This window comes from Pteropus vampyrus, unplaced genomic scaffold, assembly GCF_000151845.1.
Source record: "Pteropus vampyrus isolate Shadow unplaced genomic scaffold, Pvam_2.0 Scaffold390, whole genome shotgun sequence".
In the NCBI taxonomy this organism is placed as follows: Eukaryota; Metazoa; Chordata; class Mammalia; order Chiroptera; family Pteropodidae; genus Pteropus; species Pteropus vampyrus.
In genome coordinates, this window is record NW_011889171.1 from 1993504 (window position 1) to 2011158 (window position 17655).

Consider the following 17655-nt stretch of genomic DNA (forward strand, 5'->3'; position numbering starts at 1 on the left):
ATAGAATAGACAGATGTCAAATGATAATGTACACCTGAAAATTATATAATTGTATTAATTAACCAATGTCACCCCAATAAACTTAATTAAAAAAAATAAAATAAATATATGCTTGGAGTTCTCCTAAATGAGTGGAACATTGCTGCAATTTGAACTTGTGGGTCTTACCTGATTAATAATTAAAAGAATCTTGGTCTGGACTCTGGTTGAATATACTCTACGCAAAGAGGGTTGAGTTAATTTCCAGATGCTAAGACAATAAGCAGTTTCTGGGAGTTTAGGTCACTGTTTCTACTTTCTTCAGTCCCTTTTATGTAAGTTCTACATGCATAGGACATCCCACCCACTAGATGCAAGTTTGCTCACCTCTTTGAGGGTGTCAAGCCTGAGACAGTGCCCTTGACTTTACCATGGATCCCCCAAACCATACCACTTCTCTAGGTGCAGTTGGCAAAGCTTGGAACTCATATTTTATTATATATAGTAGTTTATTCCCAGGCCTCTTGAAGGACTTACAGTTGCTTGAAGGTTTTTCTTTTGATTCTGGGGGTTTAAAACCATCATGTGTGGAGCACCTGAAGAATCCAAATAGCCCTGGGTGGTTGCTGGGGTGCTGAAACCAATGGGCAGCTGGGTGCTGCTGGGAGAGGTCAGCATGGCAAATGCGGTATAGGGCTGTGAGTGAACAGGTCCAGATGAGGGCTCCAAGGAGCTCTGGAGAAAGTGGTAGAAAAGAAACAAATCAACTTTGTATGCTATCACTGGTCTCCAAAGTTGGACATTCCTCTGGGGAAGAATTCCTAAAGCAGAAATACCTCATGAACGGTCCCTTTTTCCTACAGCAATATTGACCCCTCAGTGGTCATTAGTGGCAAGGTGCACACTTTTTGCTGGTTCCCTTGCAAGTGAAACCATTTAATGAAGTTTACAAGGTCAGAGGATTTGCGTGTTCTCTTGTCCTATACCCTCATTTAATTAACAGAAGGAGCTGATTGGTGTGAGAGACAAAATCTGTGTCAGTAAAATTTGTCAGGGCTCTGGGATTTCTTCATAGGAGGGCTTGGTAGAGGGAAGAAAATCAGGTTGGAAGAGGGCTTGTCTGTAAGCTAAGTTTGCATAGATAGCACACTACTTTTACTTATATTTACTGTCCATCGGTACGAGGCTGATGGGAGCACCCTGAGGAACTGAGTGCTCCCACCACAGTGGGGTGGGGATGGAGCCTGTCACTTTACCCTCATTATGGCTGGCCTCTACCTCTCCAAACTATCTTGTCCTGGGACTCTTAGTTGGGTTCCTCTGTAGGGACTTCAAAACAGTCTCCTCTAGGCTTCTTGGCATAGCATTTTTCACTCCTCAAAGGGACATCCTAGAGTACCTTTCATTCCTAAGAATCTCCAGATATTTGTGTTAGAGGAGCCCATTTGAAGGCTAGGCGATGAGCCATCTCTCTTCTGACACCAGTGGCAAATGATGAAATTTAGCAGGTGGAAACAATTTCCATTTGTATTTACTCACTAGTTCTTTCCAAACTAGCTCTACACAGCACCAAGGACCCCTTTGGTATTTGCAGCTTTCACATCCCTTCACATTTCCCAACACCATTGTATGTTGATCCCGTGATAAACTTTGCTACTATCATAGTTCCAAACATGGTTCTTTTATAGCCTGTGATTCCAATGCCTGGGAACTTAACGCAGTGTTAATGGGTCAGGCTGATGACATACACCCAGCTCAACATTCTGTTTTTGATTCTAGGAAAAGGGGGAGGTATGCTACAGTTGTCTTTTGTGGGGTCAATCACACAAAATTAGAAGTGGTCCCAAACCTTTCCTAACTTCTTTATGCAGCTGTCATCCATTAATTTATCTAACACCTCTTCCTGGTACTGTATATTTGCCTTGTGTTATCTCTTGGAATTATGAATTTAATACTCAGTGTACAGAGTAATGTCTCTTGTTTTATTTTTCTGAAAATTTTTCATGCTTCAAGGAGGTCTTGTAGTTCCGGTCTTTTGGGACTGGATGACAACATCTATGTTCCTTCTAACCTCATATGATGTCTCCCCATTGCCTCTCTGACCGTGCCTCTTACCACTTTCTGCTCCAGACACACTACTATTTTGCTTTTCCTGAAACATCCCATGCATGTTCTTCCCTTAGGGCATTTGTACTTGCTATTTCCTCTGCCAAGCATGCTCTTCTACCATGTCTGTGTCCCTCACTTCCTTCAGGTCTTGATACAAAAGCCACCTTCTAGTGACACCTTGCTGGCCAACCTATTTAAAAATTTAGCTCTCTACCCTGACACTTCATAATTCTAATTTCCTGTGTTATTTTTTTCTCCTTGGCACTTTTATGACTGTCTATCATATTGTATACTTTACTTATTTATCTTGTTTATTATCCATATCCCCCACTATAAATATAAACTCCATAAAAAAATGATTTACATCTGTTTTATTTACTACTGTACCTCTTACACCTAGAACTGTGCTTAGTCCATAGCAGTTACTCAATAAATGTTTGTTGAACTAGTGAATTAATTATGTTACAACTTACCTATGTTGCCTTTCTGGGAATTTGTCAGAGAAAGCTCATCCCTGTTCTCTTTATCATTTTAGTTATTCTGAGACCTCATTAGCTCCAGCCAAAAGTAAATGCAAAAATTAAGGAGGTTTGTGGATCTAGAACCCTAAAAGGACACCATACAACTTGCTTTGCTTAAAAACTAACTTACGATGCCTAGAGAGCAAGTAAATACCCATTTAATCAAGAAACATTTTTAATTCAGTTGGCATCCCAAACCATTAAGCACTATCTCAACCTGAGTATGACACTCAAGCTCAGGCATGAGATTCAAAATGGCACTAAGAAGATCTCTGTTGTCGTGTTTAGATTACATTGTATGGGTATAGAGGATATATTTTTTTTACAACTTCCCATAAACTCACTAGTAAATTAAATAAACTATTCAAATAAACTCTCTGGATCTTTGAGCAGTGTTTCTCAAAATATGATCTAGAACCCCCCCCCCAACATCAGAATCACACAGAGTATGTGTTGAAAAAGCACATTCAAGTAGCTATCAAGATCTGATCAATAAGACTATCAGGGGAGGGAGTTTAATGTAAACTTCACGGGCTCTCCAAGTGAGTCTTCTCGGAGCCACTGCCTAGTCCTCTGACATGAAGAGAAAGCCTCCAATTTTCAAGTAGAAGCACAGCAAGTTCCTAAATAACTCAATCAATTGCCATAGAACAGGAGCCAGCAATATTTAGATCCCCTCTGGCAAGTGGGGCTCTTTTGAAGGCCCATCTTTTTCCTCAGCATATAGGTTAGGAAAAACCTAGAAAAGTTACCACAGGAGCCAACTACAGGATTTTATGAGCCACCCAGGAAAAGTAAACCAAATTCCTTTCTAGCATGTTTCTGTAAGAAAAAGTAAGAGAAGGAAATTGGACTTTTTTCTCTATTTTTCCTTCCTCATCCCTCCTGCAACCCCACTCCTCTCTCCCTGAACTCTGAGAACCAACATATGCTCTCTGTACCCAATTTATTTTCCTGTGTTTTAGAGGGAGGTTAGCGCAGACGGCTTCTGATTAACAGCTGGAGTTAAATGAGCTCCTTTTGCCTCAACATCTGGGAGATGTGCCATGCCTAGCAGCTACTAATCTAGAATCTTTCTGGGGAAGGAATCTGGGTCAAGCCTTGGGCCAGGGAATGAGATCCTCAGCACTAGTTGATAGGGGTGCTGGACAGTCCTTTGCTATTAGTTGGGGGTAAGGGCTGCTTGTTGGAAAATTAAAACACATTTTAGATTTTTTCCCTTTTTGTCAAATTTCTAGACTCAGTGAAAAATAGTTCAGTCAACAATATATCTTTTTGGTCACCCTTTTGATGGTTTCTTTGTCTGTTATATGATGCTAGGGTTTACTCCTTCTCCATTAACTGTTGATAAGAAACACTTGAGCGGGGACAGAGAGAGCAGTTTGACTGCTTCTTGGAACAAAGGAAAACCCTGATTGTTATGTCTTAAGTAAGGGCATTAACTGGTGGCTATTTAGGCCCAGATTTCATCAAACATTTGACCTGAAGAGCCATCACTCTGGGGAAAAACTCACTCCGAAACTGTCTGGAAGGTCCGACACAGGATGCTGGGGAGCTGGATTCTGTGAAAGCCCTTCAGCTGAAGGCTCGAAAGGCAAATACTCCTTGGAACATCTCCAAAAGAAGCAAACAGCAGCTTTTGGTGGGAAAACTGGTTTTCGGTGGGAGGCTTCTCTGTCAAAATATACTGGCACAGAGTATGAGACCTAACATTGACTCTTAGGGTTTTAATTTCCCAGGTGTGTCAATGTGGCTTCTGTGCCCATTCTTGTGCTGCTTCACTGAGAAATTTTGTTTTATAAAAACTGTTGTGGCCACCATTTTGCCAAGCTGAAAGTTCTAAGAGATGGAATTTCACATGTTTCCTGCAGCTCCCTTTCCATCACAATATCTTCAATTTCTTAACTAATATAGAGAATAAGAATATGAACTTCAGAATTGAATAGGCCTGAATTTGAAGTCCTAGTTATACCATTTATTAGCTGTTTGACTTGGGGCAAGTTACCTAACCTCTTTGAGCCCCAGTTTCTATGTCTCTAAAATAGGGATAATAATAATATACACTTTAGTGTGTTGTTTAAAGATTAAATGAAATGGTACATGGTAAATGCCATTCACATAAGAAAGTCTCAGTAAGTGTTAGCTGCTGTTGCTATTGCTGGGCATTGGTTAAACAAATTTAGAGAGCTGCTACAGTCTACATTGTTTGGTGAAAAGAAAAGCAGTATGGATTTATGCAGGAATCCTGGGTTTGAGTCCCAGCTCTATCTCTGATTGGCTCTGTGCTTTGGCCAAGTCATTTCACCTTTCTGAACTCAGTTTTGTTATCTAAAATGAGAACAATAGTATCTTTCCTATCTATCTTACAGAGTTATTGAGAAAATCAAATGCATCTACATATGCAAAATTACTTTGTAAGCTACAGATCTATGCAACAATAGGGAGAGGCATTATGATCTTCTTTGATGCATCAGAGGATTTTTAAAAATATTGCTCTGGTCTTCAGAGACCTATTTGTAAATAATAATGGTGATTTCTAGAGTAGGCCATCAGGGGTAAAGCAAGAGATGTGATGAGACAACTTTGCAAGACTTTAAATGAACTCTTCATTAGCCAATACAACAGAATAATTGGCAGCTAATTAACTCCCACCATGTTAAATAGCAACATGTATTCTGTAGAGGAACTAAAGTCTAGGCATTTAATCAGCTCAAACTTTAAACACTAAAAAGCTGACATACCCCTTTCTCGAGAGTGAAAACTGATTGGGTTGTATATGCATGACTTCTTTTCCACACAATTATTTTTCCCCATGAAAAACAATACTGAAGAAAAATAGTTCACAGACTCATTAGAGAAGACAGATGAAAATGAGCCAGGTTGGGAAGGTGGCAGGGGTGAGGGAAGTACTAATTAGGAGGATCCTCTGGTCCAAGGGTGGGCTAGAGATGCTCCGTGGGGTGGATTAGTCAGATCCTACTAAGTCAGACTGCCTGCTGGGGGAGCCTTGGGCTTGTGTCTCTCTGTGGTGAAAGCTGAGGCCAAGTGGAGAGTCGCAGTGACTCATTATGTCACATATGCTATACAGAGATACATGTTCATCTTCACTGCCCACCTCACCTATACTCAAAAAAACTGAGCCGGGGAGGGCTGTGAGACTCAGGGAAGAAACAACAAGCTTTGGTAACTAGAACTGAAAGGGAAAAAGCACTCAACTCTTCACCCAAGGAAATGTGGAAGGCCATAGGCTGAAACAACAAGGGCTTAAGCAGTCCTTCCTATTCTTTCCTAGGGCACTTGAAGAAGAAAGTAAACCTAGGGTAAAAGGTCTATTGGGTCCTTGAGAGAAGAGATGTGTTTCTCCCTGTTACCAGTAAGAGGCAGCAGCTCAGAGAAGAAAGAATAAGAAAGCAAACTTGGAAAGACTCCTCTGAAATGGCAGAGATTTAGTCATCTTTTAGTCTGACTTTCTATTTGGATGATTTTGTTTACTGCCTAGCTCCCTAGTGGATGCTCAGTAAGAAGACAGTAGGAGCTGGGTTTGTGGAGAAGTTTTGGGGGTTATAAGAGTTGGGGGCCATCATTTATGAGGATCTTGGAGAAATAGCCGAGCCAGCACATCTAGTTATGATGGGGATTACAGCTGCTTTTTGAGGGATTTTGCTGCTGCTGCTGCTATTGCTGCTGTTGCTGCCACCTGCCCACTTTGTGCTCACTAATAAACCAGTAAACTATAAACCAGGAAGCACGGTGGAAATAGCTAAGAAACTCTCATGCCCAGGGTTGGTTCGACTGTACCACCAAAGACTAGACTTTCTGCCTGCCAGCTCAACATTTAACCTGTAGCAAACTGACTCAACTCTTGGATATACTAATAGAAAGATTTTTATATTCAAGCAGGACAACTTTTTAGACTGGTGTTTAGAAATGCTGACTATAAATAACTTAACTCTATTCATTAACCTCTAAAACACATAGTTAGCCTATTCGAATTAATACAAAGAGAATACTACATGTCTTAAAATGTTATCTAATTTTCTTAATTGTAATCCCCAAGATAACCACTAAGAAACTAATTTAAAAATATATAAAGAAGGAAATGAGAAAGGAATGAAAATGGTATACTAAAATAAAATCAAATTTGAAAGAAGGTAATAATGGAGGAACTAAGGAACAAAAAATATATAAAATATATAGGGAAAAAAAGAGCAAAATGGCAGAAGTAAGTTTTTCCTAGTAGTAATTATTATGAATATAAATTAAACTCTCCAATCGAAAGGCAGAAATTGACAAGATAAATTTTAAAAACATGATCCTTTTATATGTTATTTCCAAGAGATTCGCTTTAGATCCAAAGACATAAGAGGTTAAAAGTAAAGGATGATGAAAGATATTCCAAGCAAATAATAACCAAGAGCCAAGGTGGCTATATTAATATCAAACAAAATAGAATTTAAGTCAAAATTGTTATGAGACAAAGACGGACATTATACATTGTTAAAGGGTCAATAAATCAGGAAGACAGAACAATCACAAACATATACACACAAAACAACAGACTTAGCAAATACATGAAGCAAATGTCGACAGAATCAAAGGAAGAAATAGACAGTTCTACAATAATAGAGACTTCAGTATCTCACTTTCAATAATGAATAAACAACTAGACAGAAGATCAGTAAAGAAATAGAGGTCTAGAAACAATACTATAAACTAGGTTTTAAATATATATATATATATATAAACTAGGTTTTAAATATATATAAAACATTCCTCCTGGATAGACCATATGTTAAGCCACAAAATAAGTCTTAATAAAATTTAAAAGATTGAAACCATACGAAATATCTTCTCTGACCATAGTGGAATGAAACTAAAAATCAATAACATGAGGAAAACTGGAAAATTCACAAATAGATGGAAATCAAACAACATACACTTAAGCAACCAATGGGTTAAAGAAGAAATCAAAAGTTAGAAAATACTTTGACATGAATGAAAACTAAAACACACCATAATAAAACTTATGCGATACAGCAAAATCAGTCCTCAGAAATTTATAATTGTATATGCCTATATTAAAAAAAAGAAAGATCTCAAACCGATAGCCTAACTTTCCACTTTAAGGAACTAGAAAGAGAAGAGCAAACTAACCCAAAAGCTAGCAAATAGAAGGAAATAATTAAGATAAAAACAGGGTTAATGAAATAAGGACTAAACAAACAATAGAGAAAATTAATGAAACCAAAAGTTGGTTCTTTGAAAAGTAAAACAAAATTGGCAAATCTCCAGCTAGATTGACTAAGAAAAAATGAGAGAAGACACTAATTACTAAAATCAGAAGTGAAAGGGGACACTCACTACTGACTTTACAGAAATAAAAAGGATTGTAAGGCAGTACTATGAATAATTTTATATCAACAAACTAGATAACCTAGATGAAATGGATAAATTTCTGGACACACTCAAAACTGACTCAAGAATATATTTAAAAATCTGAATAGACCTATAACAAGTAAAGAGACCGAATCAGTAATCAAAGCCTCCCCAAAAAGAAAAGATCAGGACCAGATGGCTTCAATGGTGAATTCTATCAAGTTTTTAAAGAAGAATTAACACCAATCCTTTACAAATTTAAGAAGGGGGGGGGAGGAGGAGAAGAAGAAGAAGAAAAAAACATTTCCTGATTCTATTCAGCCACCATCGTTCCAAAACCAGATAAAGATATCACAAAAAAGAACACTATAGACCTATATCCCTTATGAATATACATGCAAAAATACCAGCAAACCAAATCCAACAGCATAGCAAGGCAATTATACATCATAACTAATTGGAAACTCTCCCAGGATTGCAAGGAGGTTCAAAACATGAAATCACTCAATGTAATATACCATATTAATAGAATGAAGGAAAAAAATAACATCATCTCAATTGATTTGACAAAATCCAAAAATTTTTCAATGCTAAAAACACCTAACAAACTAAGAATGGAAAGAATATATGAAAAACCCATAACTAACATACTTAATGGTAAAAAACTGAAAGTGTTCCCCCTAAGATCAGGAACAGGACAAGGATGTCTCTTTTTGCCACTATTATTCAACATTCTACTGAAAGTTCTAATTAGAATAATTAGGAAGGAAAAAGAAACAAAGTATATACAAATTGGAAAAGAAGTAAAACTATATTTACAAGTGACATGATCTTAAATACAAAAATATATATATATAGATATAGTTATAGTCAATATAGTTATAATGAATGATCAGATGGGGAATTCACAGAGAAATGGAAACTATAAAAAAAAGAAGCCAAATAGAAATTCCTAGAACTTAAAATTATAATGTCTGGGGAAAAAAACATCCCAAATAGGTTTTGCATGCTCATGAAAACAGAAGAAAATAACAAGTGAATTTGTATAGAGAAGTCAATTTAGAAAAAAAACATAATATGAAGAAAAGAAATTAAAGATTAACAAATAAAAAAGGAAAATTCTAAAGACTCCCTACAAATCTATTAGAGCTAATAAATGAATTAGAGTTGAAAATACAAGATCAACATACAAAAATCAGTTGTATTTCTATACGTTGGAAATGAACAATCCCAAAAGGTAATTAAGAAAACATTTCCATTTACGATAGCATCAAAAAGAATAAAATACTTAGAAATAAATTTAACCAAAGAGGTGAAAGGCTTGTACGCTGTAGACTACAAAACATTGTGAAGGAAATTAAAGACCTACATAAATGAAAAGTCATCCCGTGTTCATGGATTGAAAGACCTAATCTTCCAATGGCGATACTCCCCAAAGTGATCTACAAATTGAAGGCAATCCCTATCATAATTCTAATGTGCCTTTTTGAATATATGGAAAAAACTGATTGTAAAATTCATGCAGAATTGCAAGAGATCTCAAATAGCTTAAACAATCTTGAAAAAAGAACAAAATTAGAGGACTCGCACTTCCTGATTTCAAAACTTATGACAAAGCTATAGTAATTAGAACAGTGTAGTACTGACATAAGGATAGGTATATAGATCAATGGAAGAGAACTGAGAGTCCAAAAATAAACCCATTCATCTACGGTTAATTGACTTGCAACAAAGGTGGCAAGACCATTAAATGGAGGAAAGAATAGTGTTTTCAATGAATGGTGCTGGGACAACTGGATAGCCATATGCAAAAGAATAGTTAGACCCTTAACTCACACCATATATAAAAATTAACTCAAAATGGAATGAAGACGTAAATATAAGAGCTAAAACTCTTAGGAGAAAATATAGGAATAAATCTTCATGATCTTAGATTTGGCAACAGTTTCTTAGATATAACACCAAAAGCATAAGTACCAAAAGAAAAAAAATCAATAAATTGAACTTTATCAAAATGTTTAAAATTTTGACCAATTTTGTTCTCTTGATAGGGTAAAAGACAACTCACAGAACAGGAGGAAACATTTGCAAAGCATATATCTGATAAGGGTCTAGTATCCAGAATATATAAAGAACTCTTACAACTCAACAATAACAAAAAAGAAAAAGAAAAAATAAAATAAAATAAAAACGAGCAAAGGACTGGAATAGATATTTCTCTAAAGAAGATATACAAATGTCCAATAAGCACATGAAAAAGTGCCCAACATCATTAGTCACCAGAGAAATGAAAATCAAAACCACAACGAGATACCTAACTTTACGCCCACTAGAATGACTTTTTTTTTTAAAGGAAAATAACAAGCGTTGGCCAGCATGTTAGAGATATTGGAACCCTCATACATAGCTGGTGGGAATGTAAAGTGGTATATCTGCTGGGGAAAATAGTTTGGTGGTTTCTCAAAAAGTTAAACATAGAATTACCATATGACCCAGCAATTCCACTCCTAGGTACATATCCAAAATTATTGAAAACAGGTGTTCAAACAGAAACTTATACATTAATGTTCATAGCAGCACTATTTACAATAGCCAATAGGTGGCTAGGACCCAGATGTCCATCAGTGGATGAATAGCTAAACAAAATATGGTATATCCATACAATGGAATATTATTCAATCATAAAAGGTACTGAAGTACTAATATAGGCTACAACATGGATGAACCTTAAAAAACATTATGCTAAGTGAAAGGAGCCAGACACAAAAAGACACATATTGTATGATTGCATTTATATGAAGTATCCAGAATAGATGAATCCAGAGACAAAACATACTAGTGGTTGCCAAGGGCTGAGAGAAGGGAGGGATGATGATTGACTGCTTAATATGTATAGGGCTTCCATTTTGGGGAAGCAAACTATTTTGGAACTAGATAGTGGTGATGGTTGTAAAATATTGCAAATGTACTTAAAGCTGCTAAATCATACACTTTAACATAATAAATTTTATGTTATATGTATTTTACCACAATAAAAAATGTTATCTAATTCAACTTTCCACTAAATTCACTGTCTGGCCCAATTCATCTGATTTAGTGGTATTCTGCATAAACTATAGTCATAGCTTAAATCCATAAATCAGTGAGCATCCATCCCCTATCACCGGCTTGTGTTTTACCTTTGGTTCTAACCTAATTGTTTTTTGTTGTTGTTGTTGACATATCTAACTGAAAGCTGCTTCCCTCTATAGAATCTTTCGACATCAAAACAGATTTTTGCTGACTAGACAATGATCTTCATTATAAATTACCTGTCTATTTACTTTTTAGTTCCCAAGGTTAATGGTTAGAAACTCCACTCTAAAAGCCCTCTCAAGTTCGATAACAACCAATTAACTTAACCACAGGTTAATTTAAGAATGGAAATGTTGATGTTGGCACAATCTATTAATATTCCAATTGTTGATGGATATCATTTGGTTGACAAACCTAGACGTATGAAATGCACATGCATGCCCTCTCTTGTGTCAAATGATTTTTTCATATGGATATATGTCTCTCAAACAATACTACATGTACTAACCTTTGATATTTTGACGTTTGAAACTGTAGAGGCTTTATTTCCATAAAAATCTCTATCGTTTTCTTCCTGAAATAATTGAAAACATCTGTAAACTATTTTTTGTCCAGATACTGACTTCCATTGATTATAAATTAAAGACTGATTATTTGGCTTGTGGAATTGAACAGAAAATGTAAACCACCTTACAAATCAAAAGTCAAGCATGGTAGCTCCTTCCCCAAGCATCTCCCTAGTATTGAAAAAAGAAAGCACAAAAAGAAATTTTGCCTCTGTCCTGTGCCCCCCACCTACCCACAACCTTCCACTTAGGATGGGGCTAACACGAACCTTTTTCAACATCAGGATATTCTGTGGTAAAAGCTTCTTTTGTGGGGTCTTAGGTGACTCATCATCATCAACAGAAATTTCTTCGAAGTCCTTAGAAATTGTGTCAGATTTTATATAAAATGGGCTGATGCCAGGTTGGCATAGACGCAGTGGTGGGATCTGTCAAGGAGTATAGAAGGAAAAAGTTCAAATTTGTATGTTTTCCTTCAAATTACTGGTGTTCTCTTGTTGTTTCATGGTTGAAGGACTAAGGACCCAAAGTGAAAAAAAAAAACAAGCCAAGGAAAGAATCTTCTACCTCCCTGTCTTCGCCTACTCAAACCCAAGACCAATAGCCTTGACTCACACTTGGGCACAATTTTGTCAATCCCCAAACAAAGATAGAAACTTCAAAATGCCTATTTGATCAAAACCAGAATTCTGGTGTTACATCCCTACTAATGCTCACTATAAATCTCATTTGAATCTGATCTTTATTTTAATTTTGGGCCTGTCTTTGTACATCTAGCTCTTGTGAACATGAGTCTTTGGATTATGATCTGGGCTTGGTATCCAAACTAAAATCCTTGCTCTTATCATTCCAGGAATCGGATCTTGACTGTGTTGGTTGTTTATCTTAATCCTGTCATGATTGATTTTCTGGGATTTTTAGAAAATCTACAGAACTAGTCCTGGTTATAACTCCTTTACTTGGTTTCCTAAGAGAATAAAGTTGAGCATTTGGGTTTCCTTGGACTTTAGCAGACCAATTTAGTTGATTTCTCTTTGATTCTCGTAGTACATTTGAATTTGAAGCATTAGTCTCTGCCATGGGCCTTCTGATGTGGATCAATTATCTTTAACAAATACTGGCTAAGCATCTACAATGTGCCACATTCCATTCCAGGCACTGGGCCTACAGCAATGAGCAAAACAAAATACTTGCTGTCATGGAGCTGACATGCTTGTTTCTGTCATAGGCTCTGCTCCTGCTCAGGACATATGGCCTTCAAACAAAGCAAAAGAAAAGTGGCCACAGTGAGCACTTGCCAAGGTTCTGCTCCGGGAGTACTCCTGGTCAGTGTCTAAGGTGCCCTCTTATTACTACCAGGCCCCACTGAGGGTTCTTGAGAAGAGGCCTTGGGGATTAACCATCCCTAAGCCCAATTCTAATAATAATAACTACAATAATGACAACCAACTTATACTGAAGTCTTGACTTTGTTTTAATATTTACTATTTCCTTCCTTTTGTTAGCTTCAGGATTAGTTCATTCTTCTCTTTCTAGGCCCTTAAGGTAGAGAGTTTGATTATTGATTTGAGATCTTTCTCCCTGCCAGGCAGGGAGTGCTTTCCATAGATGTATTTCATTTGAACCTTACGACAATTCTTTGAAGCATTTGCTCTTGTGGTCTCCATTTTACAGATGGGGAAAACCAGGTTTGAGAGATGACATGACTGGCCCTAATTCTTACAGTGGCAGAACAAGCATTTGAAAGGTCTGCTTGCTTTTATACTCTATGTTCTCAAACACTGTGCACTCCTGTCTCCTAACTGTAAGGGCCAGGAAGGCAGGAAGGGGATATTCCATACTCAAGTTCAGGAAATGAAAGGGCAACAATCAGATGAGGTGTGCCTGCTTCCTTCAGAAAGGCTGCAGAGGGAGAGTCATGCCTATGAGCAGTAAAAAAAAACCAAACTGCTTCACAGTCTTAGTTTCTTAAATTACTGAATTCAGTTTGATTCAACAACAAGATGCTAATACTCTGCTATTATAGCTTATCTATTTATCCTCAAATAAAAATTTCTTGGAGAGTAATCTAGACACCCACATTTCTAATACTTCAGACAGGACATCAGGTAAAAATTTGACAGGGGATAAAAACTGACTCGATCTCAGGATTTCTAACAGAACGCTGTACCTTAATGTCCTCTCCCACAATCTCCCAGTTGTTGGGAATGTCACTTAATGCATTAAGAGTCCTGCCCCTTCAAGGGACCCAGCAATTGACCAATTTCATACTTGCCCAGCTTTTATGCAACATTAGGTGTAAGTACCCTTGACTTAATGCTATCAACTACCGTGTCATTTAGGGTTGTCACCTTGCCACTTAAGGGAAAAGTCAATCTGGTTGTTGATGACTCAGGTTCTTTCAACACTGTATTCTGTCTTCAGCCCTATATCCAGGGGAAGAACTAAGGGAGAAGGCCAAAGGTATGAGATGTGGGCCCAAACCAGACATTTAAGAAAACTTGCCTTTGGGCTTTCTCCACCTCCTTCATGGTGAGAGGAAATGCCCCTAGAATCCTTCCCTTTAATTTTCACAAAAATCATCTTTAAAAAAAAAATTGAATATCTTTGCTATAAGAGTGTCTCTGTTTCTGGGACTGAGAGAGAAGAGAGAGAGGGAGGAACCCAACAAACACATTTCCCCTTTCTGAATATGAGAAATCACCCTATAGCACTTGGCCATGTAGACCTGGATTTTTGCCACTGGGCGGCAAGGGAGTGTAAGTGTGAAGACAAGCGAAAGCTGGTGTAGATGTTTAAAACCTAAAACTGGAAAGTTCACAAAGTGACTTTTCTTGCTATAGTGTAAGAGGGCAACAGTTTGCTGACCTAGGGGCTGCTTTACAGCCATAAGATCAACACCTTTGCTAACCATATCAGTGTCTGCTTCTCCACCCCTCATGGCTAGTGTACCCAGCAAAACTTTCACACACAGTATACAAACCAGAACGAGAGATATGGGGTCTTAAGCAGCCATGTCAGAAATAAACCCGTTACCTTTTGTCAAATGAAAAATAATCAGCTCTCCAGTGGAGAAAGGTCTCTTCCTTGTATGGCCTTCCCAGTTTCAGGGGAATCCTTGGGTATAATCCCACCCACAATGTAAGAGAAGGAGGAAGGTAAGCTGCTAGGGGTTATCTCCCTGGAAATATCTCCAGCTCCCCCTAGAGCATTTCTCAATCAAAGCTCCTGAAGAGTCTGACTTAGCAATGATTAGGATTCGCTGGAGATAAGAGACTGTCCTATATACATGCTGCATTTTGAAGAGACTAAAAGGTGTACCCTTCTCCCTGATAAGGCAGGTACAAAGAAATTGGACATCTTAAAAACTGCAGTAATAGAAAAACTGTGGTTTTTGAGGTTAACACAACTGAGTCAGATTTCCAGGTCTACCACTTACTATCTAGGTAAGTTTGAGCAATTTCTTTAATCTCTCTGAGTTTTTAGTCAATTCTCAGAAGCGACACTTTGAGGTAGATATTAATATTGTACCCATTGTAGATGAGAAAAAGAAGGTTCACAGAGGCTAAGCTATCAACTCAAGGTTACAGAGACAGTAAGTAGTAGAGCGAGAATTCAAGCATAGACCTAACTGTCTGACTCAGCTGCCATACTTTGAACAATTCCACTCTACTACCTCAGTAATCTTGGAGTCTGCAATCCAGGTTCTACTTCTGGGGACATATCGAGACACAACTCCAAACACAGCTCCAGAAAAACCTCTATGCACACTATCAGTTCTAGGCAGACTTCCAAAAACATGAGATCTCTGTGGAAGAAAAAACATGGGATTGGAATGCTTGCATATTGAGTGGAATGTCACTGTCATAGTACTTTAAAGCATTCTTGAGTGTGTCAAGAAAAGTGAATATGGTAATATCAGTCAACACTGTGTGTCAGGCACTAGGTAAACACACCATATATTTATATATTCTCTCATTCGATGTTTACAACAGCCCTGTGAGTTCAGAATCAGCTGAGAAGTAGAGCCAAAATCCTCCCTCCTTTTTTTTTTTTTTTTTTTGACTGGGTAGGAATAGGGAATGGAAGAGAAGTAGTCCAATTAGACACTGATGTTCAAGTTCACTGTTACCTGCAGAGATCTGCCCCTCTGGGGCTCTGGAGAGTGGCATGTTTTACTTGTTGATCTTTCAGGCTTAGGCTCCAACATGAAGATGCTGTCATGGGACAAGCATTTGTTCCCCATGCTTCTTTTGATTCTAGAAAGGAAGGAAAAGGTCTTATAAAAGCAGCCCCAAAAACATAAGAACCAAAAATACATGTATATCTATAATATGGCCTACAAAAGACACCTCAGAAGGAGGGTGGGGATGCAAATGTGTAGACAAAAACATTGTCCATGAGCTATTAAGTGAAAAAAAATAAATAGTATGATCCCATTTAATATATACACATATATTATATACATATTTATAGAATAATATCTAGAAGGATAGCTACCAAATTGTTATTGATAGTTCACTCTAAGGAAAGGCACTAAAGACTGAGGGGGATTTTCATTTTCTACTTAATGTACTTCTGTATAACTTCAATTTTTTAAACATTTAACACATATCCTTTTCATTTAATAGTTTTATTGAGATATGGTTTACGTACCATACAATTCACCCATTTAAAGTGTACAATTCGGTGATTTCAGAAACATGGCAGAGTGAGAGATGTCCCCAGATCTCTTTCTTGAAAAAAAAAAAAAAAGGCTGAACAACTAAAACTCAACAAAAATCACCCAAACTGCACACTAGCACATATGAACAGGGGATCTGTGCATTAGAGCTACTGCAGGTCAGAACCCCAAGTTTCAGATAGAGGACTGGGAGAAACAAACAAGCTGCCTCTCGCAGACAGAGCTCCCTGTAGGAGAAGAAGGAGGAGAGAAGGTGCGGCAAGTTCCCTGAACAGCCTAGCCTGGGAGTGTTGTGAGCTCCACTCAGCCAGTGGCAGGCCCAGTAATCAAGGCAGAAAGCAGAAAAACAAGGACAGTAGAAACACTACAGTTGATTTGTACCACCCGCAGGCACAAAACTAAGTCTGAGCCGCAGCTCCAAACCCCCAACCCAGAAGGCGCCTACCCCCATAACCTCCAAGACAAATGCAGCAGAGCCCCAGGGAAATCTGAGCAAAAGCTACCAAAACGTCGCTAACACTGACAAGAACTGAGACTGAGGGTAGCAAGCGTGATTAAACATCTATAAGGGAAAAAAGATGTTATTAAGACTTTATGTAAAGCAGAGATCCAAGAGTTTAGACGCCACCTACTGGAAAACAAAAGAAAAACACGTTCCTTGCAAAGGCTAGGGACCATTATATAATAAATCTTTCTGGAAAAAAAGGTAGAATATATTTTGATTGATGCCCAGGTGGATAAATACTTCATTAAACACCAAGAACAACCAAGGTGACGAGGCATCTCAGAAAGAAAGAGAAAAATCTCCAGAAAATAAGCTTAGAGACATAGAAATATGTGACTTAAATGACATAGAATTCAGGGTGATACTTCTGAAAAATCTCAGTGAGTTACAAACTGAGTCATATCAACAATTTAAGGAATTGAAAGAAAACAACTAGATGAGCAGAGCAAGGAGATTGAAACTATCAAAAAGAACAGAATAGATCATATGGAGATTAAAAAACACACTGCAAGAGTTGAAAAATGAAATAGCAAGCTTGGGAAATAGAGTCGACCAAATGGAGGAAAGGATCAGTGAAATCGAAGACAGAAATCTGGAAATAAATCAGAAGGAAGAAAAGAGAAACCGGAGAATGAAAAAATAATGAAAGAGAAATTCAAGAACTAGCTGACACTATCAGGAAGAAACCGAAGAATGAAAAATAATGAAAGAGAAATTCAAGAACTAGCTGATACCATCAGTAGAGGAAACATAAGAATACTGGGCATTATCGAAGGCAAGGAAAAGGACAGGAACTAAAAAGCATTTTCAGACAAATAGTGGATGAGAATTTCCCAAATC

General features: G+C 37.5%; 1 protein-coding gene across 1 annotated transcript in view; it reads right to left on the reverse strand.

Annotated features, from left to right (window-relative positions):
- Positions 1 to 17655, reverse strand: part of KIAA1210 (KIAA1210 ortholog) — a 66443-nt gene that overhangs the window by 31845 nt on the left and 16943 nt on the right. The window contains 4 exon segments of the mRNA XM_023523327.1: positions 517 to 714; positions 11569 to 11634; positions 11896 to 12054; positions 15759 to 15885. Of these exon segments, the coding sequence (XP_023379095.1) occupies positions 517 to 714; positions 11569 to 11634; positions 11896 to 12054; positions 15759 to 15885 (550 nt within the window).